Source organism: Trachemys scripta, chromosome 3, assembly GCF_013100865.1.
Source record: "Trachemys scripta elegans isolate TJP31775 chromosome 3, CAS_Tse_1.0, whole genome shotgun sequence".
NCBI classification, from domain to species: Eukaryota; Metazoa; Chordata; order Testudines; family Emydidae; genus Trachemys; species Trachemys scripta.
Genome location: NC_048300.1, coordinates 3,711,791 through 3,739,673, shown reverse-complemented (window position 1 = coordinate 3,739,673; position 27,883 = coordinate 3,711,791). Strand labels below are relative to the sequence as shown.

The 27,883-nt window shown below is 49.6% G+C and overlaps 2 protein-coding genes and 1 long non-coding RNA gene across 6 annotated transcripts; 1 reads left to right on the top strand and 2 right to left on the bottom strand.

Moving 5' to 3' along the window:
• Positions 1-47: 47 nt before the first annotated feature.
• Positions 48-15,181, bottom strand: CNPY3 (canopy FGF signaling regulator 3). 2 transcript variants are annotated; one of them, XM_034763971.1, is made up of 7 exons: positions 14,981-15,181; positions 13,731-13,854; positions 10,414-10,510; positions 8,525-8,647; positions 8,104-8,221; positions 7,625-7,898; positions 48-65 (listed from the first exon to the last, which is right to left on the bottom strand). In XM_034763971.1, the coding sequence occupies exons 1-6, from the start codon at positions 15,093-15,095 to the stop codon at positions 7,660-7,662; spliced, it is 816 nt and encodes a 271-aa protein (XP_034619862.1). In that variant the 5' UTR covers positions 15,096-15,181; the 3' UTR covers positions 48-65; positions 7,625-7,659. The 2 variants fall into 2 exon arrangements, with proteins under 2 accessions (XP_034619862.1, XP_034619861.1); XM_034763970.1 differs by lacking the exon at positions 48-65 and having other exon boundaries at positions 7,283-7,898.
• Positions 15,182-15,353: 172 nt separating this feature from the next.
• Positions 15,354-21,363, top strand: LOC117874134. 3 transcript variants are annotated; one of them, XR_004644906.1, is made up of 3 exons: positions 15,354-15,434; positions 15,670-17,742; positions 20,856-21,363. It is a non-coding gene; the product is annotated as an uncharacterized LOC117874134 (long non-coding RNA). The 3 variants fall into 3 exon arrangements; XR_004644905.1 differs by having other exon boundaries at positions 15,373-15,439; XR_004644907.1 differs by having other exon boundaries at positions 15,377-15,444.
• Positions 17,744-27,585, bottom strand: PTCRA (pre T cell antigen receptor alpha). The gene is made up of 5 exons (XM_034763969.1): positions 27,434-27,585; positions 26,631-26,948; positions 24,661-24,702; positions 20,928-21,033; positions 17,744-19,602 (listed from the first exon to the last, which is right to left on the bottom strand). Exons 1-5 carry the CDS (start codon positions 27,495-27,497, stop codon positions 19,395-19,397), a joined length of 738 nt encoding a protein of 245 aa, XP_034619860.1. The 5' UTR covers positions 27,498-27,585; the 3' UTR covers positions 17,744-19,394.
• Positions 27,586-27,883: the final 298 nt, after the last annotated feature.

Here is a 27,883-nt window from a genome sequence, read left to right as displayed (position 1 = left end):
CCTGGCTCCCTCTCACCTCTTCAGCAAACCCTAGTGACAGGACCCTGCAAGCAGCAGCCGATCAGCTGAAAAGGAAAAAAAAAAAAAAAAAACTCCAGCCATATTTTCTACAACCGTTCTCAGTGAGCCCCCCACTGCTGCCACCCCTGAGAGTTAAGTACAGCAAACAGCAACCCTGCCCTGCAACCCTCAGCCTTGCTCAGTATCCCAGGAGGTTCCCCTCCACTCACTGTGATTTTTGTTTCAAATGCTACACACCGACCACTAAGACCAGGTCTAAACTAAAAAGTAAAATCAACCCAACTACGGTGCTCAGGGGTGCGAAAAATCCATCCCCTTGAGCAAAATAGTTAAACCAACCTAATCCCCAGGATAGACAGTGCTAGATCAATGGAAGAATCCTTGCCTTGACCCAGCTACCACCACAGGGGCGGGGAGGAGGGGAGAACGTTTGTCCAGACAGAACACAGCCTTTCCCTACGAACCAAACTTTCCATTATCAGCTGGTCAGTACTTGGGCCCAGGTGGTGTTGCGAGTGGGAAAACGTGCTCGTCCATAGGAAACTGCTGTTCTGCTCATTCTTCTCCATCCTCCTTTCCTGTTACGTTCAGTTTTCCCTGCTTTTGGGAGTCTCCTTGGTTCTGCTGCATTTCCTTCCCTCCCGCAACTCCCAACCCCAGTCCTGTCTGCTTCTAGGGTATTCACGCTTGCACAAGGACCCTCCAACTAGGGAAAGGAACGTTAAACATGCCATCTGCTAACATGAGAATCCCTCTTCTTTGACTGCACCCAATGTTCTTATACCCAATCCAACTGAATGCAGAGACCAATGGTGCTTTCCACTCAGTATGTGCTGCATGAGGGACATGTTGGCAAATCACACGGCCAAATCCAACTCTTCTCACCAGAAGGCAGGAAGACATCTATGAACCAGGGTCCTAGGGCCCTGCTGCATGTCAAATTTCCACCATCACTCACTGAGACACTGGAGTTTAAAAAAAAAAAAAAAAGCCTGAGAAATGAAGTGTTTCACTTTCCATTCTTGGAAGTGGCTCAGCGGTTCTGGGTGGAACGTTCAGAAATAAAGCTGCTCCCTGCCCCATAGCAAGCAGCAGAAAGTGAAAAGGCAGAAAATGAAACTGCCAGGAGTTGCTCCTGCCCCAGCTCAGTCGCCCAGACCAGTTTCTCCAGTCACCAGCCTGGAAAGCTCCTTGTCAATTTAATTCTCTGCCTTCCAGGCAGCCAGTCCCATCAGCTGAACAATTCTGGAAAAAATCCATTCCCGAAGAACCCAAACAGAACTCCCTTCCAGTGAAAAATGCCAGGATTTGGCTTTTTATCCTAAGTTGGGACTTTTCTCCAAAAATAACATTTCCCAGGGGAAGGGATTTCCATTTCTTGGCCAGCTGTAGCGAGGTGTGAAGCGCACACGGGTTACTCCCCTGAGATATAGATTAGGGGGAGGGCTGGTAAACTTTGCTTTTCCCCTTTAATTTGCCATACTGTGTGTTTACAGCTTTCAGCCAACTCAGACTTGCACTTCAGGGAGTCCCATTCTTGGGACTTTTGGAAGCTTCTGTTTGCACATATCTCCCAGTCATCCAATTCACATTAAACGTTCTTCATTGTGTTGCATGAGGGGAAGATTTAGCAAGTATTCCACACTGACCCCACAATCAATCAATTTGCTAGATCAGTGTCAATTCATACACCCAACAGGAGACTAGGAGGCAGGTTCCTATACACAATGCTACTGTCCACACATCTAGAAAGAAGGGGTTTGACTGCAGAAACACAGAGGATTCTGGGTTACATCACAGCACCTCCTCATCCCCACAATTCAGAGTAGGTGCCCATTTCTGACCTGAAGTTCAGACCTTTGTTCTCTTGGCATCACAACTGCAGCTGCCTAATGTTTGAGATAAACATGGGATTAAGGTTAAATTCCAGCTGGGAAGAGAGAGGTGAGATGGGTTAATATACTTAGAAAACAGGACAAAACAAACCATTAACAGACTTGGAGTTTATTTAAAAATAAACGCAAATAGCACACAAGAGTGAATTCAGGTTGAAACTATGTGACCATTAACCAGATTCACACAGGATCACAAGCCACTCTCTACACCACCACAAGAGAGCTGGCTATGGAGCCAAAAGGGCCCTAGACATTTAAGATACAACTGCTCATCCAAAATGTAGCCATCTGGGGAGGCAGGGGACGAAAAATGAGAGGTTAATAGGAGCACCATAGGGAAGGGCTATCAGCTACTGCTCTGTCACCACTGGCTGGGTTCTGTAATCCAGCCTAGGATGGTACCATCACCCACGAGTCTGTTGAGAACAGGGAGGTGCTGAGCCAAAATGCAAACAGGGCCTGACTATCCTGTGTTGGGTCGGGCATAAAAAGAGCCCCTGCACCCTCCCTGCCCTGTGCATGCACCAGCTCGCTGCCATGCCCACCTATGGAAACCCTGCACCTCTCTGAGCCATCTCAACGCTGCTGCCATGTAACAGACAGATTCCCTCTGTCCAGCACAGGGGTTTGTACAGCTTGGGGTTCAGGCTGAAGGCAGCTGGATGCTATCTCGGCATCGCTCCCAGGGCAGGCCCAGTTTGCTGCAGTGCTCTTGATAATGAGTCTTAAGATTCCCGTTCATTTGAGAAACTCTCCCGTGCTCCTATTCCAGACGTCTGCAGGCAATCTCTGGGCGTCTCAATGGCTGCAGTCACTCTGGCTTGGACCTGGGCTTTGTTTCCCCCTCGGTGTTTATGGTCATCGAGCTGCACCTGGCAAGGGCCTGCCCTAGTTGCATCACACTTACTGGCACAAACCCTTACAGAAAGGCTTCGGCTGCAATTACGCAAACAGCTACGTGGCAGCAGAGCAGAACTGATCACCCCGCTAAGCAACAGTCAGGGAAGTACCCTGGACAGCTGTTGTATCTTGGCCAAAGCAGCAAACACTCCTCCCACTGCAAAGCACTAGGGGAATCAAACACAATGTGCAAACAAACCCCAGGAGCCTCACCTTGGGCTCAGCAACCCCACCTGGAACTGGGCTCAAGGCCAGACAAGCACCTAGACCACAGGGGTGAGAGGCATGGATCAAAAACAAAGCAACAAGCCAGGCTCTGTGGTAGGGCTGGAGTCTCTAGTTAGGATTTTCCAGAGCAGCTTTACAGGAGGATTGTATCTCCTGAAGGCCCACAGAGCATTTTCTTGTGATCTCTCTGCGCGGGTGCTGCACTTCGCGGTCTCACATTGCCACGGAGTGTGGGGGGGGGGGGGGAGAGAAGAGCTGGGAAGCGTAGAGGGAAGGGTTGCATTGCAGCATCTCACTGCTGTGCATGTACCAGGGCCTGGGGGTCTGTATGGCATACCCAGCCCCTCTCGCTGCGCTGGGGAATGGTGCTGGTGATGTGGGAGGTGCGCCTGTCTCCAAGGAGCCCTTTATGCTCAGGACAGCTTCCACGGGGGTTAGGAGCCCTCATGTTGACAGCCTGCTGGCATTTTTAACACTGTCACATAATGCCCCATCTAAGCCTGCTCAGAAAGTCTAATCAATGCCACTGGCAGCCTTTAGCCCATCTCCAGGAGGGCTCTAGCCTCTGCTAGCACTACCAGAGCTGAAGTCAGTGATGGAAGCGTCTCTAGTGTAGGCAAGGGAGGGGCAGCCCTAATAGGTGCTGTGCCCCTGGGGTAGCAGCTGTTCCAGTAGATGAAAAGCGGAGGTTGTGGATTGCAGAGCTCATTACTACCTGAAAAGGGCCAGTAGAACTTTCTGCCAGTTAGCCCCCCTGTGCTAGCCAAATTGTACCTGCAGTGATCCTCTAAGGCACCTGGGAGGGGGGTACATTCTGCAGCCCTGGCAGGTTTGGGGGCATGCTCTGCCAGCCTGTAGGCTGTGCTGTTACGCAATGCTGCATTATGTACAGGAGGTATTTCTGGGGTGGGGAGTGAAACAACTGCTTGGCTCAGACACCATGGCGATGGGCAAATTAGAAATGCCCAGAGAGGAATACGGGAGAGAGCTCTGGAAAGTCCTTCAGGATGAAATGCAGAGAGTAAGATTCCCTGAATGTGCCAGCCCTACTGTACAACCCTCCCCCACTCTCCAGCAAGTTGTCTAGCCCAGCACAGGCTTCAGCGTGAATTTAACCCTCTCCAAAAGTGACCCTAACCCCACCCTAACATTAAAGCTGAGAACTTAAAATGCACCAGAGTCAAGAGTCAAACGCTAAGATCCTGAGCCCATGGAGCTGTCTCCAGGAGGGTGTCATGTGATATGGCAACAAACTGGGCAGTGTAATTACAGCTTGCAGGAGCGGTGTGTTTCAGAGCAGGGGACTTCTGGAAAAAGACACAGTGGGCACCTCAAGAGAAGCCCAAAAACAGAGGGAATGTGGGAAAAACAAGACTACTCACTTCCTCAGCAATCCCCCATTTTAAACAGCAGTACAAGTCTGCCAGTGTTTGGTACAGATACGTCGGGCGGGGATAAAACTCAGACAAGGAGGAGGTGGTAAGAAGAGAAGATGCAGAGTAACAGGAAAAGGTTCCGAACAGTGAGATATGAGGATCAAGGGAAGCGGTGGCAGCTCCATTGTACAGAAATCCTGCCATGGTGCTTAGGGCGTGAGCCCATCTTGGCCTCTCTCGGTTCTCTTCAGAGAGAAGAGGGAGAAGCCATTCACCTCACAGGGAAGAGGGAAACCTGGAGTGCAGCTGGTTCAGAGAGCCCCTGGAAGTGGCAGCATTTCTCTGGGTCTGGATTGATTTGCTGCAGCGTGGCAGGAACTGGCCAAGAGGAGAGGTAGCCAGTCTGCATTGGAAGCCAAGGGAGAAGCAGATGCCTAGCTGGGAGCCTCAATTGCCATTTAGGGTTTGTAATAAGGCGAGCTCTGTTCTGAACTGAATTTGTTCCTCTAAGGAAGCACAGGCGGATGGTGCCTTCGAATACAGGAAGTCTCCCCTGCCCCTCCAGAGCTTGTCCCCTTCCCCGTGCAAGGTGCTGGCCGGGGGGCATGTTCTGCAGCTGCAGAAGGGACTCCCACCCGGTGGTGTGTGTTCGCTTGCTATTACAAAGGCTGCAGAGCACTTCTCCTTGAGCAGCAGCTGCCTGTTTCCCATTGTTACTTTACAATCTCCATTGCATGATCCTTCAATATCCCCAAACGCACCCCCAGCAGCCTCCACTCCCCCCATTAGCTTCAGAGCAGAATGCTTTGCAATTGCCAGGCAGGAAATCAACGCACCAAGACCGGCCCTTCATTTGGGTCGTGCCCAGTGCCTCACAACTGTGGCTATGGGGAGGCAGCTGGGCTTCTGCCCTGCTCAGAGCATGGAGCGCCTCTCCCGAATGCACAGTGGCCCGTTACCCCACCGGCACATTGCTGGCTGCCCAGGGGCAACCCAGCAGCAGCTCTTAGCAGGAGACGTGTTCGTGCTGAGAAGCAGACGCCAATGTCTAGCAGGTGTGGGAGCCCGCACAGGTGAAGAGGCCAATCCTACATCAGGAGTGGGTCAAGGGGAAGCTATGCTATTTGTCAAGAGAAAAATAAGGGGAAGGGAGGACTGTGTGGGGAAGAGAGAAGGACAAAGGTGATCAGAGGATAACCTTCCAGAAGAGAGGGCTGGTAGCCATGAGGCGCTCAGCTGCTCCAAGCCAGTTTCGCTAACTAGAATGCCAAGTCCCTTGCTTTGGGTAAGGGATTCCAGTGTACAGTCATAGTAACTGCTGGAGTTGCCATAGAACGAAACTGAAAGGACAAAGACTCGTCACACCAGATATTCTCATTCATTCCTCCCCGTCGCCCGTGCCCAGTCGCACCGACCCACCCCCACGCCTGCTGCCGTCACTCAATTGCATTACAGGATTACTCCACAGCAGGACGTGGTGTAAAGCGGCCTTGCTTAAAAAGAATTCTAAGCTTAGTTCCAAGTGTGCCTTTCGGGCTGTGTTTAAGTGGCAGGGCCAACCCCCCACATTCAGAACCCAGGGGCTAGCCCCCAACTATCCCCACAAGACGATTAAAAACCACCACACATTTGGGGTTTTCAGGTCACACTGGTGACACTTTCAAGCTGTCCCCTGCAGCCACGAGGGCTAGAAACAGCTTCATTCTAAAGCTGAAATTCTCACATAACCCCATGACACCAGGAGCTGAGGTTTTAAAGAAAACACCAAATACCACAAGACCTGTGATACAGTGGCAAGAGTGGGTAGTGCTGGTGCCTGGAGTACGGTGCCCTGCCCGGGGGAGGGAACCAACAGTCGCTCACTAGCCTGAAAAACAGGGTCAGACCAATGAGTCTCTCCCTACCTGGGAATATTCCATGACACGTGATCGAGCTGGTGGGACCCAAGAGCACTCAGAAACATACCTACTTCTAGCAGAACAGCTCTCTCGGTGAGCTGCAGTGCCGAGATCACAGGTCAGCCTGGCTGGACTGGACCAGACTTAACCCCACTCCCAGGCTGGGGTCCCCACGTGCTTTGATGAGTGGTAAGAGCTGATGGGAGGCTCCTGGGCACATGCAAGAAGGACTAAGACTGTATTCGAAGTTAGCTGAGTGCCCCTGCAGGACATAGTGGGTCCTGCTCCCGCACCCCACAGGGAGGGTGTTAATATCTACTGGCACTTTAAGGGCTGGTCCACACTAACCCCCCCACTTTGAACTAAGATACGCAACTTCAGCTACGTTATTCACATAGCTGAAGTCGAACTATCTTAGTTCGAACTTACTGCGGGTCCACACGTGGCAGGCAGGCTCCCCCGTCGACTCCGCGTACTCCTCTCACCGAGCAGGAGTACCGGCGTCAACGGCGAGCACTTCCGGGATCGATTTATCGCGTCTAGACAAGACACGATAAATCGATCCCAGAAGATCGATTGCTTAGTATAGACGTACCCTTAGAGAAACCGCCAACAGGTAGCAAAGAACTGCATAAAATACAAGAGAGCCCCTCCTTGCAAAGCCAGGAGCTGCTGTCCATGGTGCAGATGGGGGAGTGAAAGCTAGATCAAATGGAACAGGACGTCAACAGGGGGGTGAAGGCCCCTCTCTGCAGTAACAGCAGGAACCACAGGCTTCCAGGAAGCTGGAATGGGCGCTCCTGAATGGAATGGTCCTACGGGAGAGGGGTGGGCAGCAAGCTTGCAGAGCGGGAGGATAACTCATTGTGGGACCCCAGCACCACTTCCAGACCCCCTCATCAATACAATCAAGCTGGGCAAGAGGCGGCAGGGAGAAGAGCAGAGGGTGGAAGGTCTCTCCCGCTAAAGGCAGGATCTGTATTGTCTAGGAAGTATTAAGAGGAGTTTAACAAGCTCCACATACTCAGGAGGCATCTCCTGTCCGGCCCAGCTGCCCTGCGTGTGCAGGGGTCTCTGCCAGCCGCTGGTACTCCACATCTGTGATCCACGTGGTACCGCAGCTCACGGTAATGCTGACTAGCTACGGCGAGATCTCCACCCAGCCGCCCTTGGAGCAATAAATTAGAAGAGTTCTAATTTATTTCCCTTCAGAAATAAGGGGTCACCGTCTTGGGAGACAACTGGCTGTTGCGATGCCCAGAGCGCATCCAATATCCCACGTATCCAGAGCATTCGCTGTCCCTACCATGGGCTGCAAATCGGCGTGCAGTGTCCGAGAGACTACAGCTCGTCAGCTGGGCTGTGCGCAAGGGGAGCCTTCGGCTGGATATCCCCCTCCTCCTCAGGGCTCCCTTCAGCACTTGGGTCCAGGTGGCTTTTTGCTTCCTCAACCTTCTCCTTCTTGTTTTTCTTTTTCCTCTCTGCTGGTTTCTTGTTCTTGCCACCCTTTTTCTTTGTCTTCTTCTCCCCCGTGGTCGCTACATCTCCCTTCTTGCTGGCCCATTGCTCTTCCAGGCAGCCTGTAGGAATGACATAATGGAGAAAAGGGAGGAGTGAGTCTGTCAGGTTTCCTCTCCCCACCCTGTGCCCCCTTCCTGCTCTCACAGAGAGTGTTTCAATGCTCTTCGGACTCCCCTGCTGCACCCATCACCCTGGCACTGGAGCACGCATGCTGCCTCTGCTTGGAGGCCAATGCCCCCTTGTTTTTGCTGAAGTGAAACTCACTTGTGTCTTTCCCTTTCAGCACATGGTTCGCACAGAGAAACTGAGCCAGGTCTTCCTTCTGGTGATGCCTGTACCAGTCCTCGATCACATCTTCGAATTCCTCCACCAGCACATCACACTAGTGCAAACAGAAAGCACAGTCCAGCACCAGGAGACCTTCCTACTAACCCCACTCCCTGGGCCCCTCACAACGTGGGGAGCAAACGTAGCTCCAGGACGAGCTTCCCAAAGAGGGACCGCTCATACGCTGCAGTGAACTCTTGGAGTACGACACCCCCCCCACCCAGCCTGAGCCCATCTTCCAAGATCTCCTCCAGCCCAGCAGAAAGAGTCCTAGACACTGCAGCACAGGGGCCTCCCAGCCATTACTGCACTCCGCACTAGTGCCCCCAGTGACACTGTGCTACCGTGTGGACAGTACCTGCTTCTTGAGGTCAGCCACTTCAGCAGAAGTCTCGTTCCACAGCTCATAGGGGATGTCCATCACCACTTTCACCCCCTTATGCACCAGGTTGTGCAGGGTTTCAAACGTCTCCGACATTCCCTAAGGAGACACAGTAACCTGAGTGCCCCACCTTCGGGGACGGGCAGAATCCCAGCTCCACCCACATGACGCTTGCGCCACCCACCAGGAACTCAGGGAGAGAGGAGAACTCACACACAGCTCCCCTACGTGGGAGTCAGCTCAGAGCGCTGCAGAAGAGGGGGTGCAGCACCAGCACGCACACCAGGAGTCGTTGGACTAGTGCAGCATGAAGGGAGAAGCCTCAGGGGAAAGTGGCTGAGCAGCCTGTCCACTTCTCAGGAGGGTGTGAAAGCCTGGGGCTTATCTGCTACCTGCCCTCCTCTGTACGGCACCCAGCAGCTCCAGCTGGACTAGGACCCCAACACGCTTGCTGCTTGACAGACATGAAGAGCATGCCACCAAAGATGACCAGCCTGAGGAGGAGGGCAGGGGAGAAGGCTATCACACTTATTTGAAGTGTGTGCTTCCATGACTGAATGAGCACGGACTTTCCACATCTGCCCCCAAGGCGGCTAACGCGGTGGCTGATTCCTTGTCAGCGTCCTGGTTCTAGATGCAGGAGGAGAGCGCAGTAGCTGTCTGGTTCAGTTTGGGGAGGACGTTCTATACATGAGGAGCAGACAAGCCAGAGGAAGAGGCTGCATCCCTGGTGAAGGGGGAGAGGATATAAGAGGGGAGGGGCAGAGCTGGGGAGGGCCTAAAAGGTCAAGCAGCTTGCTATTGGTGTGGAGTCAGGAGAGCGACTCATAGGAGGGTGATAATGTGAGCGATGGCCAGGGAAGATGGTCCTAGCAGCCCTCTTTCAAATGGCTGGTGCAATATGGGTAGCAAGGAGGATGCAGTCCTTGGCAGCCCATGATGAGGCTTGGCTGTCTGAACAGGCAGAAAAGGCTGGATTCCTGCAGCGTTCCAGAGGAAGCAGTGGCAGGACTCAGACGTGGCCTGGATGTGAGCGGAGAGGGGACCACTAAAGGGACAGGCCTGACTGTAAAAGGATAAAGTCACCGTGGGGTACAGCAGTACCACACAGTCCTTTGGAAAGGGAAGCCTTGCTTCCCCATTGCTAAAGCCCCAGCTCATTCTCTGGGCTGATTAGTCTCTACAGAACCCTACCTCTTCCATCACAGGCATGACCCCTAGGCCCAGCCCTGAGACTGCACGAAGTGCTATTGGGAAAGGCAAACCCAACCAAACCCAAACGGTTCTCTGGGACACACTGCCCCCTTGTGCACAGGTCTTGCAAGATTCAGGGTTTCACAGCTTTCTCTGCCACAGTGATAGCAGATCACACTCTTTCCCTCGAAACCCTGGCAGGTGCAAAGCCACAACGCAAACAGACACGGGACAGTCCAGAGGATGGGACTATCCTTAGCTTTAACATTACTGGAGTGGCGCATTAACTTGGGCTGCTAGCGATCTTGACCTACACTTTTACAATGGAATTGTTAATCGGCACCTGACCCCAAACCAGAGGTGGGAGAAGCCACTCAGTACACACCTTCCTGAGCACCCCCCACTCCAGCCATGAGAATAGGTCTGCTACACCTCCCCACCAGGCCTCTTGGCTGCATGCCACCCACCAGCAGGGCCATGGAGAGGTGGTTACACTAACAAGTTGAGGGAGGGAGAGAACAGAGCAGCTTCCATTAGAAGCTAATTCCATACCTGGGAAGTCTGTTTCGCAGATGCAGACCAAGGACACAAACATGGATGCTCTCGGCAAGGCAAGGCCTAGGGGTGTCTGACTAAAGCTCCAGTGAGAGGGAACAAGCAACGGTACAAACCTTTGCAAACCGGTTACTGCCAGTTCTCTCTTTGTGCAGGTTATAGTCCAACAGTCTCTTGCAGATGGTCTCTGTCACCTCGATCAGTCGGATATCCCTGCGCCGAGGAAAAGTTGGTGAAACGGGGAAGGATTTAGTACCGCTCCCCGAGAAAGGCTACAGTCCATTATCAGAGCTACAAAAATTCTAGCTCGAGGACTAAGACCACTGGCTAGAGATGGACACAAGATGAGGGGGCTGGGGAAGTGGCTAGTCTCTGCAGCTTGCTGGTCCTGGGCCGGCTTAAAGGCTCCACCTTCCAGAAGGTAACGGCCTCTTGATGGCAAGTGCCTAATCAACTGGAACGCCACTGCCTGCCTGCAAACCCTCCTCCCTCCAAGTGCCAATGGGAAAAAGATCCCTCTTCTTACCGCCACAGCCCCTGGCTACTGTAAAGGGGTGGGGGCTCCACCCCTGTGCCGCCCCTACCTCCATCTAGCTACTGAAAGAGGGACGGTCTCCTCCATCACAGCTTCCTGGCAACCTCACTCCTCTCCCAGAGACTCCTGGCTACTGCAAGGGAGGTGTGGGGAGAAGAGGTCTCTGCTGCATAACCCCCATCACAACCTTCATTTTCTGGTCCTTATCCCATGTTGCTAGCGCCAGAGCCAGCCTCTGCTCCTGCCCAGAGCTTTGCCAAGCAGCAGCAGAATGGAACTGTCATTAGAAGGTGCATTTTTGCCCTCAAAGGTCTGAATAGTAGCTGTGAAACCACTAGTGTCTCGTCCACTGCACGGGAAAGCTCTGAGCAACAGACTGGAGCTGCCTGCTGTAGACTCAGGCAATTCATGTTTGGCAGATCTTTGCAATCTTGAGGGCTCAAAACATAATGTACAGCCCCAATCTTATACCCTAGGTACTAGACACATATTAAAGGGCCCCCATCAACTTACAATATCTCACTGGTGCCTGAAATTGTTTGCCCACTATTGTTACTGGTAACACTTATAACCAGGGCAAATGAAACGTGTGTTTACTTTGTGTGCAATACACACCCTGTGTACACAGCAACCTTATATTTAAAAAAAAAAAAGTATGGAGATATACCTCTCTCATAGAACTGGAAGGGACCCTGAAAGGTCATCGAGTCCAGCCCCCCTGCCTTCACTAGGAGGACCAAGTACTGATTTTGCCCCAGATCCTTAAGTGGCCCCTTCAAGGATTGAACTTACAACCCTGGATTTAGCAGGCCAATGCTCAAACCACTGAGCTATCCCTCCCCCCAGGATTACTGTTGCACCATAGCCAGTTTCTTCTCTTTGTATCTGTATTTCCTCACAGTGGCCGAGGAGAAAAACATTGGAAGAGAAGAGCGTGGTTGTAAAACCACAGAAGTTGGCAAGGGGGACTCAGGGTCTGTCTGTACTGCAGCTGGAAGTGTAACGTCAAGCTTGAGTAGACATACTCTCGATAGCTCTGACTGAGCTAGCACACTAAAAATAGAAGCATAGCCATGATGGCGCTGGCGGGCTAGCAGCCCTGAGTACATACCTAGGGTATCGGACAGGATCATCTTTGGGGCAGCTGTTTTTAGCATGCTAGCTTGATCAGAGTTAGTGCAGGAAATCAGCCCTTCAGCTCCAATGCAGACATGCTTCAGGGGCAGGTAACATCCCTGGAGTTCTGAAAGTGACTAGATTTCAAGCTAACAAGGTCTTGAAAAACAATTACATTCAATTAGAAAATTAATACCGTCCCACATGAATTGAACTGCCTCCTCCGACAGGAACATAAGCTGCCGAGTGATCCTGAAGCAGTAATTGCCCATACTGGACAAACCTGGTCCGTGTATCAGCACACCCCTTCCCTCCGAGAAGAGGCGGGTTTTGCAGCATGACTGGAAGCTCACAAAGCCAGGCAGTGGCAAACCAAGGGTGGGGAAGCTATTTCCAAAGTCAACAGGCCTGAGAGAGTATCCTGTTAGGAGCCCCTTCCCATTTACACTTCAAGGGCTCCACCTCTGCTGTCACAGAGAGGGAGACAGGTGGCCCCTGCCATTCAGGGTTCTGTAGGTTAGAGTCACTACTTTGAACCACACCCAGAAACATACTGCCAGCCAGTGCAGACCCTGAGCAGCAGCATAGTGGGTTCCCTGTGCAAAACACCTAAGAAGCAGGCAGATGTCTTGTTTAAGCCTCAGCTCAAACGGTCTCTATGCACAGCCCCTATAGGAGCTAACTGCCTTGACAAAAATTGAGATTAACAGCAATGACGACTGGCACCGTCCTACATCTGGCAGAAGAGGGTCAATAGAAGCAGAAATTCTGCAGAAACTGATGGCTTGAACTTCCCCCTCGCTGAGAAAAGTCTTGTGTTGGCAAGTGGCTGTTTCAAGCTTTGATTATTAGCCTAGAGACTGCCTGAGGGCTCCGATCAGGGCCATGTATTCTGCAGCAGTAATGTTCATCACAGAAATGTGCTCGGAATCTCAGTTCTTGTTTTACAAGGCTCTCTTCCCTTCTCAATTGTGAGGGCTAGAAAACGTGAACTGAATGTAACTGGTGCAGTGAGGTTTGCCCAAGCGGGCAGAGTCTGAAGCAGGTCTAAGGAAGTGCACCACTGCTCTCCCAGTGACCTGTTAACTCTGGAGTTGAATTGGAATTTAAATAATCATCACTTAGGCTACTACTTCATCCCTGACCACTATAGCAGAAAAATCCAGCTAATATGGTTATCCTACAATCCCAGGTACCCAAAGCCCCAAGTGTCCACTCCTCAGCTTACAGAATCCCCACCTTTGTATGACAACTTCTACAATGCAGATATCTAAGGCACGTTGACAGTTGAGTGTGTTGGGAAAGCATAAGAGAAATGGAATTTAGCAGCAGTGACCCAGGCCCATTGGACTGATACGCCTATTAAAATTAATTAAAAGCCTACTTTCAAAATGTAAGTGAAGCTGCCACAGAATTGCCAGAGTGCTACAGAAAGCTAGCAGCAGAATCTCAGTCAGGCTTGCTGCAGATGACAGAGGTCCTGAGTTCGAACTGTGCAGCACTGCTACGCTCAAACAAACCCCTGTGACTTCGCTTCGGATCTGCAATTCTTGGTAACATGTGGAGCAGCACCATTGCCATCAAACCCTGCTAGGAACTCAACATCCATCATATCTTGCCTAAACGAATAACTCTAGAGAAGGGAGAAGCAACCTTTGCCCCCAAGTGTGGTAGGTGGCCAGATCACCCCCTGCTTGTGCATGCTCTTCGTGGAGGTATTTATTAATCCAGAGGAGAAGCAAAGAGGGCCATTGAGTGGATGTCACTGACTGATTCACTTACGATTGCGTGTACTTGATTCCAGACCCCTTTCCGTCTAGAAAGCCATACTTTGTGTCAATCACCTCCTTTGTCCTCCCAGTTTCCTCAAAGGCAGATTTCAGCTCTACTGCCACATACTTACACACTGGAAAAGAAAAAACACAAACAGGTTAGTGGACATACTGAACTGTACTGCCCTCCTAAAGATCTTGCCTGTTTTAGGTACAGGTAGGCCATTTTCAGCAAGCAGGGCTATTTTAGAAGCAGATGCTTGGAGTTAAGCATGACTAACTAAAGTGTCCTCTTCTAGCTTGTTTTCAGGGAACACTCTCTATAATTATTTAACAGACAAGACAACACACAAAGCCAGACACCCCAGCTACTGTATTTGGGAGAGGGAGTTTTTATTCCAGAGTTTTTCGGTTGAGAAATTAGTGAAGTATTGTGCAACTGCTAAAGACACTCAAGTGCTAGAGACACTCAAGTCAGTGGGTGCACCATCACCCAGAGCAAGCAGTTCACCCTGTCTCTAGATATTTCACACCACAACCTCCGCTGCTTCCCCCCCGCCACCACACACTTTGGCCTGCTTCTCCCCCCACCCTTACCCCCCAGAATCTATTATTCCTATTTGTCCCGCTCCTCAATCACCACCCTCTTTATTGGCATAGGATTTCCCCCAATACTTAGGTCTCTCCTTTACTTTCTTGCTTAAATGCCTTGCATTGTAGAAAGCCTCCCCCCCCCGACACCTGACAGAGTGAGCCATGACCACTGGAGCAAGAAGTAGCAGTTCCCTTTTCTCACTGTGCCTTCTCCCCACCCACTACAGGAAATGTGCCTCTATGAACCGCAGCGAGAGAAACTTGGGGAAAGAGCCAGAAGCCACAACTGTCAGCACGGAAACTGCTGACCTCCTTTCCTCCAGGGCTGCGTGGGATACCATGGACCCCTTCACCCTATCAGATTGCTTGTCGCTCCTCTAGAGCGTCCACATGGGGCCATGATCAGTGCTCTTCTCCCTCCTATCACTCGCCCTGCCTGCCCCAGACCCACCCTCCTCCCCCTGACCTCCCCAGACCCCTCATTGCCTCCGACTTTCCCCACCCCCCTCCCCCAGACCCCTCAGCCTCCCTCCTCCCCCTGACCTCCCCAGACCCCTCATTGCCTCCGACATACCCCTCCTCCCCCAGACCCCTCATTATCCCCGACTTTCCCCACCCCCCTCAGCCCCTTCGGTCCACAGTGACCCCGACTTCCCCCCGCCTCACCCTCGCACTTGCTGGGCAGCCGGACCCACTCGGTGTCGTCGGCTCCGCCGGCCAGGGCCGGGCTCAGCAGCAGCGGGAGCAGCAGTAGACCGGCCGCGGGGCCCGGCTCGGCCATGGCGGCGGGATGGGGGGCAGCCGCGCTGGGGGGCGCGAGGAACGTGCGCTTTGGACAGGCAGCTCTCCCACACTCACTTCCGGGAACCTTCCTTTCCCGCCCCCAACGTCACTATAACGACAGCAGCGCGCCCAATCACAGCGCCGAGCGTGTCAAAGACCGGCCAATGGCCAGGCGAGGAGCGACCGCCTCGGTTTTGCCAGCCAATGGGGGAGGCAGGAAGCTCTACCGCAAGCTCAACCAATGAGGTGGCTTCTAACTGATTCAGCGTCTCTGACTCCAGGAGCGGCGGGAATCCTGGTCTCTCAGAGCAGCGGTTCGCGCAGGAGCGCGCGCCAGGTGAGGTGAGGTGGGCAACGGCCGGAGGGGAGCGGGGGCCGCCCGTGGCCTGTGAAGGGAGGGGGCGAGGAGCGAGCGGGGGCGGGTCGGGCCGGTAGGCGTTGTGGGGGGGCGGCCTGGGGGGCGCGGGGGGGGGGCCCCGCCCTGTGAAGGGAGGGGGGCTCCAGGATGCCCCCCACATGGCGCCTTGGTACAGAAGATTTGGCAATCTAATCCACCTTTATTCTCCTTTCAGTTCAAACTGCAGCCACCTTGGTGCATGTGTCCTGTCTAACTGGCCTCATTCTCCCAAGCTGGGACTGACCTCTGGTATCCGACTTGAGAATTTTTAGTCTTCAATTCAGTAAAAAACATGGATCATTGGCCCAGGACTGGGACACACAGGGATCAGCAGGAGCCCAGTGCAACCGCAGTTTCAGCTGATTCAACCACTACTGTTGGCTGTAGCAGTGCCAAGGCAGAGGAAGCCATGCATGGTTTACAAGTTCAACCTGGGAAGCGTGTGACAGAGCAGGACCCAGAAAGGGTGTCAAAAAAATGCAAACATGATGAGAGCTACATTGAACTTAGATTTACATGGCCTGGGGACACTGGATATTCTCAGCCGCAGTGTGTTCTATGCGGTGAAGTTTTACCAAACAACAGTCTTAAACCGTCCCTTCTTCGCCAGCATCTAGAGACTGAACACAATCAATTTAAAGACAAACCGGCTCAGTTTTTCAATCGCAAACTGGAAGAGTTAAAAAGCAGTAAAAAAATTGCCATAGAATTCTTGCAAGGAAAATGTAAGTGCACTTCGAGCTTCATATTTCATGAGTTACGGAGTGGCTAAAACAGGAGAACCACACACTATTACAGAAGATTTCCTTATACCTGCTATGAAGGCCGTGGTGAAGTGCATGCTCGGTGAAAAAGCAGAAGAAAAACTTGATTCCATACCCCTCTCCAATGACACTGTGTCACGCTGCATTGCCGATATGGCTGAAAATGTTCTTTCTCAGCTTGTGAATCGTATTAGAAACAGTGACTATTATTCTTTGCAATTAGACAAGTCCACGGATTTAGACAGCCTAGCTAAACTTTTGGTTTATGTCCGTTATATGTATGAAAATACCATACATGAAGACTTTCTCTTTTATCATTCCCTGCCTACCCAAACAACAGAAGAAGAGATTTTTTTGCTGCTTGATAACTTCATGAGTGAGAATAGAATTGACTGGTCTCGCTTGTAGGGATTTCTACTGATGGGGCAAAATCGATGATGGGAAAGCACAGTGGAGTTGTGGTTCGCCTCAAGGCTGTAGCAACAGAAGCCACATGGGTGTACTGCAGCATCAATAGAGAGGCCTTAGCTACCCAAAAAATGCCTGAAAACTTAATGTCAGTGTTGTCTGATGCTGTCAAAATGGTTAACTTCATTACGGGTCAGTGTCAAAATTCAAGAATTTTTGCTACCCTGTGTGATGAAATGGGAAATGACCATTTGCCACTACTAATGCACACAGAGGTTCACTGGCTGTCGCATGGCAAAGTGCTGACACGACTCTTTGAGCTGCACAGCAAGCTTCAAGTTTTTTTCACTGATCACCTCCCGTTTGCACAGTCGTCTTGCTTGGAAGATACTGCCTGGCTTCAGCGATTAGCCTACTGGGCAGACATTTTTTCTTGCCTCAACGAGCTCAGTTTAGGCCTTCAAGGCTTAAGCACCACTATTTTCAAAACACAAGACAAAATCGAATCCATGATTAAGAAACTACTATTTTGGGATAGCTGCTTAAAGAGAAATGAGATTGACTCCTTTCCAACACTGCAAGAGTTTTTTGCAGCAAATGATAATATGCTGTTACATGAGAGTGTGAAAGCTGACATGGAGCATTTGCAACAACTTAGCAAACAACTTAGAAAATATTTCCCCAAAATGGACAATGCAAGTTCCTGGATACGCAATCCATTTAAAGTACCTCAGTCTCTCCCAATCCCTCCTCGGCCAGTGCGTGAGCAAGAGAAACTTTTAGATCTCTCTTGTGACAGTGGGCTTGAATTAAAGTTCGAATGCAAACCTTTGGCAGACTTCTGGGTGCAAAGGATGGAAGATTACCCATAACTGTCAAAACTAGCTGTCAAGTTTCTGATGCCCTTCTCCACAACATACCTTTGTGAGACTGGATTCTCTGCTCTCATGGCGATGAAGACAGAGTACCCTCAGAGATTAAATGCTGAAAATGACTTGCGACTGAAGCGCTCTCCAATTTTCCCTGCCATCAGTGATTTGTGTGATAAAAAGCAAGGACATCCATCACACTGATAGGTAAGCATTATATATATATTTTTTTGTTAACATCAATAAGTACTGTACATTAGTCACCAAGAATTTTAAAATGCCAATAATATATTTTTTTATTATCGAGGTCAGCTGTAGAAATGTATGGATAGTGAACTTTTCTTTGCTTCCTTTTCTGTATTTTTTTTATCATCAACAAAAATACAGGATTGGCGTTATTAAATGCTTAGTCACGAACAGCTATGTCTGAGTGATTGAGACCAGCATGGAGGCTTCATTAATTTGAATTGATTACAATAAAATGACCATGAAAGCTTCTAATTTAATGTTTAGAACAACTAGAAACTTGTTTGAGGGACTACTTTTATCCAAAGTGAGGGTATATATGATATAATAATTGTAACGAACAATTTTATCCAGGACAACACACTCCAGGGCCACCCTTCTCTGGGGCTGCTGGAGCCTGTGAATGTATTATTCTTTTTTCAGTGCCCAAAAGTGCCTGAGAGAGCCATGGCTGCAAGAGCTATGGACAAATAGGGCTGGGCTGGGGTGTGCTGTCACTGCAGTCTGTACACACACCTGCAGAAACACTTGGACGCACATACATGAGGGCATGCTGTACGGGTTTGAATTTATTATAATTGTTTATAAAATAGGCTGGGGTTTTCTTTCTCCTCATTCCTCTACATGTTGAGCAAATTCCTCTTCAACAGGCGGAATATATCCCTTGGGACCCAAAAGGGTTTTTCCAAATTCTGGTTTCCCTTATAAAAATAGGCAATGCCTACCTGAGAAGGGGGAGGAACCTTTGAGCAGCTCCCTCAGGTGTTGGGACTGAAGCAGCTGCACTTGGCTTCAAAAAAGTAAACTGCGCAGGAAGAAGTTGCTGATCTAGAGAGAAACAACTCCACTCATGGATTGGAAGAGTTTCAGACTGTATGCGGTTCTGGTCATGATTTGGTTTTAGTTCTGTGTGAACAGTAGAGCTGGGCACATTGAAGAAAAAAAAAAAGTACTGTTTTTTCACCACAAAATGCATTTTTGGGGGTCCAAAACTATTTGCTGAATTCAGCGAACAGTTTTGGCTGGTTTAAAAAATTTCAAAAGTCAAATTTTTTTTTTTTTTTTTTTTTTAATTGAACACCCAAAAAGCCACAGGACTTCTTCTGAAGCGAATTTCCCCGGGTGCTGACTCCGAGAACAAACTGATCTCTTTGCCCAGAAAAGGATTTTCTTTACCAACAAGGTGTTTCCTGGCGCTTGCAAGTAGGGTGCTAGAGATGAGCCCTGTATCACTGTTGCTAGTACATGGAGTACATTGCTGCAGCCTGTGAACTCCACACTCCTCTGCAAACTATGCAGTTTACCCAGTAAGACATCAATAAAAAACAAACAAAAAAATGAGAACAGATGACCAAGAGGGAAACCTGGGCCCATGCCCAACTCAACACTTGGGCTGGTACGCCATTAGCCTAGGTTTGTTGTCTTCTGTTCTACACTTCGGTCCAGCTTGGGACCATCTGTTCTGCACATGATACATGCCCATCACGGGTCATGTCCCCGCTGACATCAGCATAGCGGGCAAAGAGGCGAGCAAACCAAGTGCAACACCTTGTAAACTGCCCCAAGTCCCACTGTGAGGACACCTGCTAGTGGGTCATTTGATTTGCTCTAGCTCAGATGGGTGGAAGGTGGAAGGAAATGGTGTGGGAAGCTCTGTCTCTGCTACCCCTGGGATGGCTAGCTCCAGTCACTATCTCTGTCCGACTCAGTCTCTGCTTCGGTCTGCTCTCCATGCTGTCAGGCGAGGCTGATTCTCCGTTGCTGAACCAAGCCTGAGCAGAGGAACTATTTGCAGAGTTCAGCGGTAGGGCTCGGCGTCCCCTGAAAGAAGATGAAACAGTGTGACGAGGTGAGGATAGTAGAGGGCAGGGAACATTTTCCATCATGTCTCTGCTTTCCAGTCTTTACTCGCTCTTCTCCGGTCTGCTGCTTTATAAAGCTGCCTGTTTTGTCTGACCTGGGAATTTGCTGCGGAGATCATCAGCAAATCATCACTGCCCAGGATGGATAATGTCTTGCCAAGCCACAACATTCAGCAGAGAGCTCTCACCCCAGCAAGAGGGTAATGCACAGGAAGATTTGGCTTTTAGATGTGCGGAGCACCCACAAACCCTGTTGAAGTCAATGCGTGCTGCGGGTGCTCAGCACCTCTGCAAATCAGGCCCTCTGTGGTTTGTGGGATTGGCTAATAAGTGAGTGTTCATAACCACTGGGTGCAGAGCTAGTGCTGGAGTGTGCAAACTGCAGTCAAGGCTGTAGGCACGTGCGGTAGCCCCTGGTTCCGCTAGTGAGCAGCTCTGCCAACAGCATCCCCTCTGTCTCCTGAGAGAAGTTGCTGCCCACCATCCCTCCTCTGACTTCTAGGGGGCAGCAGCTCCCCTCCAATGCTGCATTAAGTTCCACCAAATAGGGTACAGCACCACAAAGATATAAAGATATTACTTTACTCACCTTGTCTCTCTAATATCCTAGGACCTACACAGCTACAATACACTGCATACAAGGAGGAGGAGCAGGCAAAGATTGGGAAGAAGAGACAGAAGACGGAGAGAGGAGGAAGAGAGCTGGGTTGGGGTGAAGGGAAGCTGGAGACGGTGGGGGGTGAAGGAGGAAGGGGAATTAACTAGTGCAGACCAGCATGTCCATGTAGTTATGGAGGTGTGCAGTGACTGAGGCTGCAGAAGATCTTGTGGAGGGACTGGCCTCCCTGAGGCAATTCACACATCCTGACCAGCTCTGCCTTTGTCTGTTTGTCTCGCCCACTTTATTGCTACTTCCCACCTGGAGACCCAGGCTGAGGATAGTGACTAAGACTGAGGATTGCAATTCCTACTCCAAGGGAAGGAGGCATTCCAAGAGTAAAGGAAAGTCAGAATAGGAACCAGGACCTAGCAGTGATCAAACCAGTTTCTAAATGAACCCAAAGCACATCTCTGAAAGTCTCTTCCTTATCCCTGCATTTAGCTGGGAGCTGCATTCCCAGAATTGTGTTCTGCAAAATGGTGGCCTCCTAAGCCACTTCATTGTTTTGTTAATTGTCATTGGCAGTTTAATAACTTCTGAAGTTATTTCAGCTTCCTAGCGACTGGATGCCATGACTAGAATCCCCTTGTGCGCTACAGTTTCCCTGCGTTATGGAGTCTTACCCTTTGAAGAGGAAGCTGCAGGTGATCAGTATGTCAAACAGGAGGAACTTCAGCAACAACGCTCTGATGGCCAAGAGAAGCAGGATTTGTGAACAGATGGGCAGAGCTGAAACAGATGGAATCATGTACTTGATCAGGCCTTGGGGTGCCACGCAGAAGAATTACCAATGGTCCCTATTGGGACTGTGTATGGCTGCACTGCCCAACCTTATACACCAGAGGGTCACATAAACCTAAGCACAACCTTGTGTGTGCCAAACAGCTTCCACATATTTTAATAAGATTTAAAGTAACCTGTATTGATTTACATTTTAAGTTCTCTTGTTTCAGATGTATTTAGAGAGGTTGTTTTTATGTACGGTATTGTCTGTTTACACTCTTGTGGAAACTAAAGCTGTAAACATGATGCCAAAACGCTAATAAATCAGACGTTAGTGTATTGTGTTGAAGCAGGCCACGGGCCGTATGAAATGCTCTGGTGGGCTGGAGGTTGGGCACCCCTGGTCTAAGCAATAGGAATCAGTCTGAAAGACCTAATTCACCTCCTCTAGAATGCAGGTACTTAGTGTAGCATATTCATTGCTTTCATCAGTGTAGTTATAATGAAATATTACTGCTATTGTACTTCTACCCCTCCTATGTCCAACAGTACGAGAACCATTGGCCTAGAGGAAGCAGCTCTGGGCTGGGCACTTGGAACTCTGGCGACTTGACAGCTCTGCTACCCACTCACTGTGTGACCTTGGGCAAGTCACAGAATTGTAAAAGTGTAGGACTGTAAGGGACCTCAGTAGGTCAGCTAGTCCAGTCCCCTGCACTCAAGGCAGGACTCATAATAACTGGACCATTCCTTACAGTTGTTTGTCTAACCTGTTCTTAAAAACCTCCAATGATGGAGATTCCACAACCTCCCTAGGCAGTTTTGTTCCAGTGCTTAACTACCCTGATAGGAAGTTATTCCTAATGTCCAGCCTAAAGCTCCCTTGCTGCAATTTAAGCCTATTGCTTCTTGTCCTATCCTCAGAGGTTAAGGAGAACAATGTATCACCCTCCTCCTTGTAGCAACCTTTTATGTATTTGAAAACTGTTCCTCCCACCCCATCTTTTCTTTTCCAGAAAAAACAAACCCAGTTTTTTCAGCCTTCCTTCATAGGTCATGTTTTCTAGACCTTTCTCCATTTTTGGGTCTTCTCTTCTGGACTTTCTTCAATTTGTTCGCATCTTTCCTGAAATATGGCACCCAGAACTGGACACAGTACTCCAGCCAAGGCCTAAATCTGCCTGGACTAGAGTGGAAGAATTACTTCTTGTGGTTTGCTTTTTTTGCAACAGTATTACACTGTTGACCCGTATTTAGCTTGTGATCCACTGTGACCACCAGATACCTTTCCACAGTACTCCTTCCTAGGCAGTCATTTAGTATGTGCAATTCATTGTTTCTTCCTAAGTGGAGTACTTACTTCAGACCATTTCTCCAGTTTGTCCAGATCATTTTGAATTTTAATCTTATCCTCCAAAGCACTTGCAACCCCTCCCAGCTTGGTATCGTCCATAAACTTTATAAGTGTCCTCTCTGTGCCATTATCTAAATCATTTGTTGCTGATCCTGTGCCTCAATTTCCTCTTCTGTAAAATGGTAGATGTGGCTTCATCTTGGATTTCACTGTCTCTTTTCACCCCCACATCCAAGCTGTGCCTAAATCTTCCCACTTCTTCCTGTACAACATCCCCAAGATCTGTCCTTCCCTCTCTGCCCACACAACTGAAACTGTTGTCTGAGCCTTGATCGTCTCATGCATTGACCACTGCCCTTTCCTCCTCCTCTGTGGCCTCAATGCCTGCCCCCCTCCTTCTCAAATCTGTTCAAAATGCACCTGCCAAGATCATCTTCCATGCTCTGACTACCTCACTCCCCTTTTAAAGTCCATCCACTGGCTCGCCTTCTCCCATCACAAACACATACTTCTTGTCCGTACTTCCAGAACCCTCCACAAATTAGCCCTCCCCACCTATCCAGCCTGCTACATTATGCAAAGTCAATTCTCCCCTTCATTCCACCAGTGCCAGCCTCGATCGCCCACATCTCTGACAAGCATTCTCACAATCTGTCCTATGCTGCCTCTTAGCAGGGGGAAAAGCTCCCAGTTGAAATCCATAAAGCCACCACTTTAACCTCTTTCATGTCCCTTCCCCAGACTCACTTCTGCCATGATGTACATCACAAACTACACCGTGATAATGGCTGGGCAGGCGGAGTGCTGGGATCATTGCTAAGAATCTCACACCTCCTATTCCATTTGTTATCCTGTCCCCTCACCCCACCCATCTGTTTGTCTGTGTAATAGGCAGAGGAGATAGAGTTTAAGGTCAAAAGGAGCCACCAGAATTCTAGCCTGACTGCCTGGAGATCACAGGCCATTAACCACACCCAGCACCTGCAGGTTAAACCCAACAACCGAAATTAGACCAAAGTATTACAGCTTACAGGAGACTAGACTATTTTGAGGGACTGGCGTGCCTCAGTGCCCGAGGGCCCTGCAATAGCAAGGAAATGGATTAAATGAGATATTCCCAGATGATCCTGGCAAGCTACACTGTCTAGGTGGTAAGTGTTTATGGAGTTGTTCCTTTCTTGACACTAGGGCCAGGACAGCATCACTGGAAGTCTGTATTGTTCACAGGTAAGATTGGAGGATCTCTCTCCAGCCCTTGCACTGAACAGCATCTCAAAGTAAAATGTGGGTTTAGCATCCCAGTTATTCTTGTTTTGTGGCACTTTATAGTCTCAGGGACCACATCCATAAATGGTTTTCCCATCCTGCAAATAGTTCTGAGAGTTAAATTTTTTTTCCTGTCCTGAATCAGGACAAAAAGTCAATCTAAAATATTCACAAACCAAAACATTTTCAGTTCAGATCAATTGAGACATTTTGTTGCAATAATTTCAAAACATTTCATTTCGATTTCAACCTTTTTCCTTGACTTTTTTCCCCAGTTAACTTAAATTTTAAAATGAAAAGCTGTTTCAAACCAGACAACCAACATTTAGTGTTTAGAAAACATCAGAACACAATGTTTTGCCAACTTCAAAAATTTTTTTTTCAAAAATGTTCAGGGTCAGGAGATTCGTGAAAACCGCCCCTGGTCTGCAAGTGATTTTAATTTTGAGGAATCTACATTTTTAGATGAAATAATGTTTCATTGCAAAATTCCTGACCTGCTCTATTGGGGAGCTGACTTCTCAACTCTGAGATCAACTGCCCTTCCTGACCAGGTCAGATTCAGAAGAGCCAGCTGTGTGGCTGTTTGCCTTTGAGTGGCAATAGGGAGATCCGACATGCATGTCTGCTGCTGCCAGTGCAGATCCAGGGTTGCAGAGCAGAAAGGCTCTAAGAGCAATTCTGCTGACAGCTTCTTTCTTTGGCAAGGGTTGGTCAATTCACAACCTGCATCTTTCATCCAGCAACTAAAGCTCTTGGAAACAGTGGCCAAAATTCTGCTTTCATTTACACTGCTGCAAATCTAGACTAACTTTATTACTCCAGACTTGGACCTGTGTAAGTGAGGCCAGAATTTATCCCTGTTTCTTCAGATGTTCATTTTCAGAAAAGGCTTAAACTGGAGGTGGTGTCCACACACCTCTTTCCACATCCCTTCCGTTTCCATCAAAGAATCAGCTGGATTCAAACAGGCAGTGTGAATGTGCTGGGAGGAATGCACAGTTATTGCTTACCACTTCGGTCTTCATCCAGACATTGCTCTTCTACGTGGTCTTCTACAAGACAGAGTTGTAACTATTAGTAAGAGGAATTATACTAATTGTAATAGTACCGACTGCATGGTTAAAGCTCAGAACGGTTCCCAGCCCAACCTCCTGCTTACACCGTTCTCGTCACTTTCCAATTCATTCACCTTTTGGGTTGACATCTTTCTTGCTCAAAGGGGTGGAGTTTTGGAAAGCCTGAGTGCATTCTCTTGAGGGTTTTCTGAGATAATTATGTATAATACATACTTTTCCTGCTTTAAAACAAGCTACTCCTTCATCCCCCTTTTTTGCACGGATAATGCAAACAACTCAACTTCTTCACATTTTATGTGTAAATGCCCCTTAATAAAGATTCTCTACTTTGCCACGTTTTAAAATGAGACAGGAGTGTTTGAAGAAGTGGGACTGATTATGCATAATAATTTATTTTAAGTAATTAGCTGAAAACACTTCATTAGGGGTATATCTATAGATGTCCAACTAGCTGATAGAAGGGATGCACGCACCAAGTGCCTCTGGATCAGTTAGCTCACAAGCTCTGCTGGTGAAATGGACAAAGCTTGGAAAGGTCACACACCAGCTTCGTGCTTTTTCTTAAAATAGTCATTGCACTAGGATATTAAATGCAGAAAATTACATCACTGCACAGACACGTCCCTAAAAGTTGGGACAAATGCTTTTTGTGGTGGGGGTAACACATTGAACTAAGCAACTGCCAAGATGATTTTCCAAGGCCCAAACAAGAGCTGGGAGGTAGCTGCCCAACTCACATTGATTCTCCATGGGAGTCAGGTGCCTGACCTCTCTTTGAGCCTTTGACAGTTCCCTTGCCCCCAATACCCAAATCCTACAGGATGGGTAAAATATGGGTACTAAAGTTGTGGCTACAACTGACTTGTTCATTTCCCGCCTTTGTGATTTTTAACTGTGCAGCTGTCACATTCCATCTGTACACTTTATATTCATTAGACTGAAAACCACCCTATAAAAACGTCACTGAACAAAACAATTCCCCAGACATATGGAGCACCAGGAACCTGATCTCATCCTTGTATAGAAAAGTGGCAAGCCCAGGCTTTAAAGAGTCATGGCTATGTATGTACTGTGTTAGATCCAGGCAAAACGCATCAGCAAACCAAAGTTAAGTAATTAATAGTTACATGCCGTGTAAAAAAGCAACTACCGTGTTCTCAAGTTTTCCCTTTAGGTAATCGAAGCATATTTAGAATCTTAGCTCAACACAGCTTTTTGCCTCATCCAGATTTTTGCAAATGTTGTTTCAAAGTATTGGCTCTCAAACACTTGATCCCGTTTCCCTCAACCCCTCCAGAAAGATTTGGAGACCATGCTTATGAAAATGCAGCTGGCTTAGTTTTGAGAGAAGGTGTGTATATGTCGAAATTGGGCTTATAGTGGAAGGTTAGCTTCAACCGGACTATGGTGCATTTCCCTGTAGAGATCTCTTTAATGCAGAGAGCTGTGTGTGTGTCTCCTTCTCACATGAGTCTCCACTCTCCCACATCTCTATTCTATAGTTGCAGGAAGGAATGTCAGCCCTGCCAGGTCTGTTGAGACTAGAGCTTCTTGACCCTTTTGTGCCATATTTGCTATTAATCAAGCTCTCCTTGAGTGACAGTGTCCCCATGGGGGGACCCTTCAGGATAACTATTTTTCCCTGGGGTGCTGCGTTTGAATTAACTGTCTGACATTTGCACTTTGTCTGCATTGTTGCAAATGGGCAGTGGGAGCCACTGCATCCGCCACTGGACCCTCACTTTCTCGCGCAGGTCATTCAGGGATAACACAATGTGACCGAGGGAAATGGAGAGGAATGCGGGGCTCCCAGGGGACTGGAGGTGGAGGGAGGTGGGGGCAGGGAAGTGACAGAAAAGAGATGGGGTCTGTGGTGTTGGATATTCTCTTTGCCTGGTACCTACCAGAGATCAGCAGGGACCTGGCACTCCACACCTGGGCGGTTCTGTTCTGTCTCACATGGCAGGTGAGGGATTCCCAGGACTCCAGTTCTACGGTGTGGACGGAGAGGTGAGAGACTGTGCTGAATGTACCGTCTTCCTCCCTGGAAACCCCGTAAGTGAAGGAGTCCAGGGCACTTCCATTCTCATTTGAAAACCAGATGGCATCTGTCATGTCCTGGGAGAGGTCGTTCACCACACAAACCACTAGAGTCTTCCTCTCGCCGTTAATGACCATGGTAAGTGGGGGCGCCAAGGTAGGAAAAGGGTCTGCGGTGCTGCCTGGGGGGAGAAAGCATGGCAGGTCTCAGCCACAAGGCCTCCCTGACCCTGGAGCCCCTTTGACTGGGAGCAGTGAGACAAACTGGTTTCAAACCTCTCGGGAAGGATTGCCTCGTGAGGCGAGTATCCCTGTTTGGCCAGCTATTAGTGCCCAATTAGGGGTTGGGTCCATGTCTGGCTGCCCCAGCCCCACTGCCATTTGTTGGAACAAAAACCCCAGGCCTCGCTGCTCCTTTGCAGGGTATAGCTAATCACTTAACGGGTACACGCTGGCCACTCCTTTCCTCCCCTCCCACAGTACCTCAGTCTTGGGCCTCTAGCTACACGCTGCCTGCAGAACCCACCCGGCCCAGAATGTTTCTCCTGGGTGTTGGGGGTGTGTGTGTGCAGCCCACCCTGGGGAGCAGGCAAATGTCCTGCCAAGGAGGAGAGCGTGGAGCTAAGTGAAGCAGGAGGCACCTGCCCCAGGGGACAGGTATACTCACAGCTCAGAAGCTGAAGTACTGTGGTGGCCAGGAGCTGTCCAAGCAGCCATGAGGGCAGGTCCATGGTGAGAGGCTGCAACCTCTGAGCCAGGCATGAACAATGCAGCAGGCAGAGGGACCCCAGCCCATCTCTCAGCACCTTCCCCTCCCCTCCGCTTTCCCTGCCCCTTTCTAACGGTCTTTCGCCAGCTGCCTCGCCAGCTGCTGTGCACCCTGGCAAACAAACCCGTGCACCTTTTAACCCTTTGCGTGCTCACATGGCTATAGGCAGTGAGAGCCTAAATCCACCCTAATGGCCCTGAGCCCAGCCCTGTGGGAGCACAAGCTGACCTGACTGGGTCCCCCCAACTGCAAATCCCACAGGCAAAGGGGAGTACAGAGACCCCAATTTGCAGCTGCACTGGGCACAGCAGATGGCACCCATGGAGATGCCCCAGCAGGTTTCCGTGA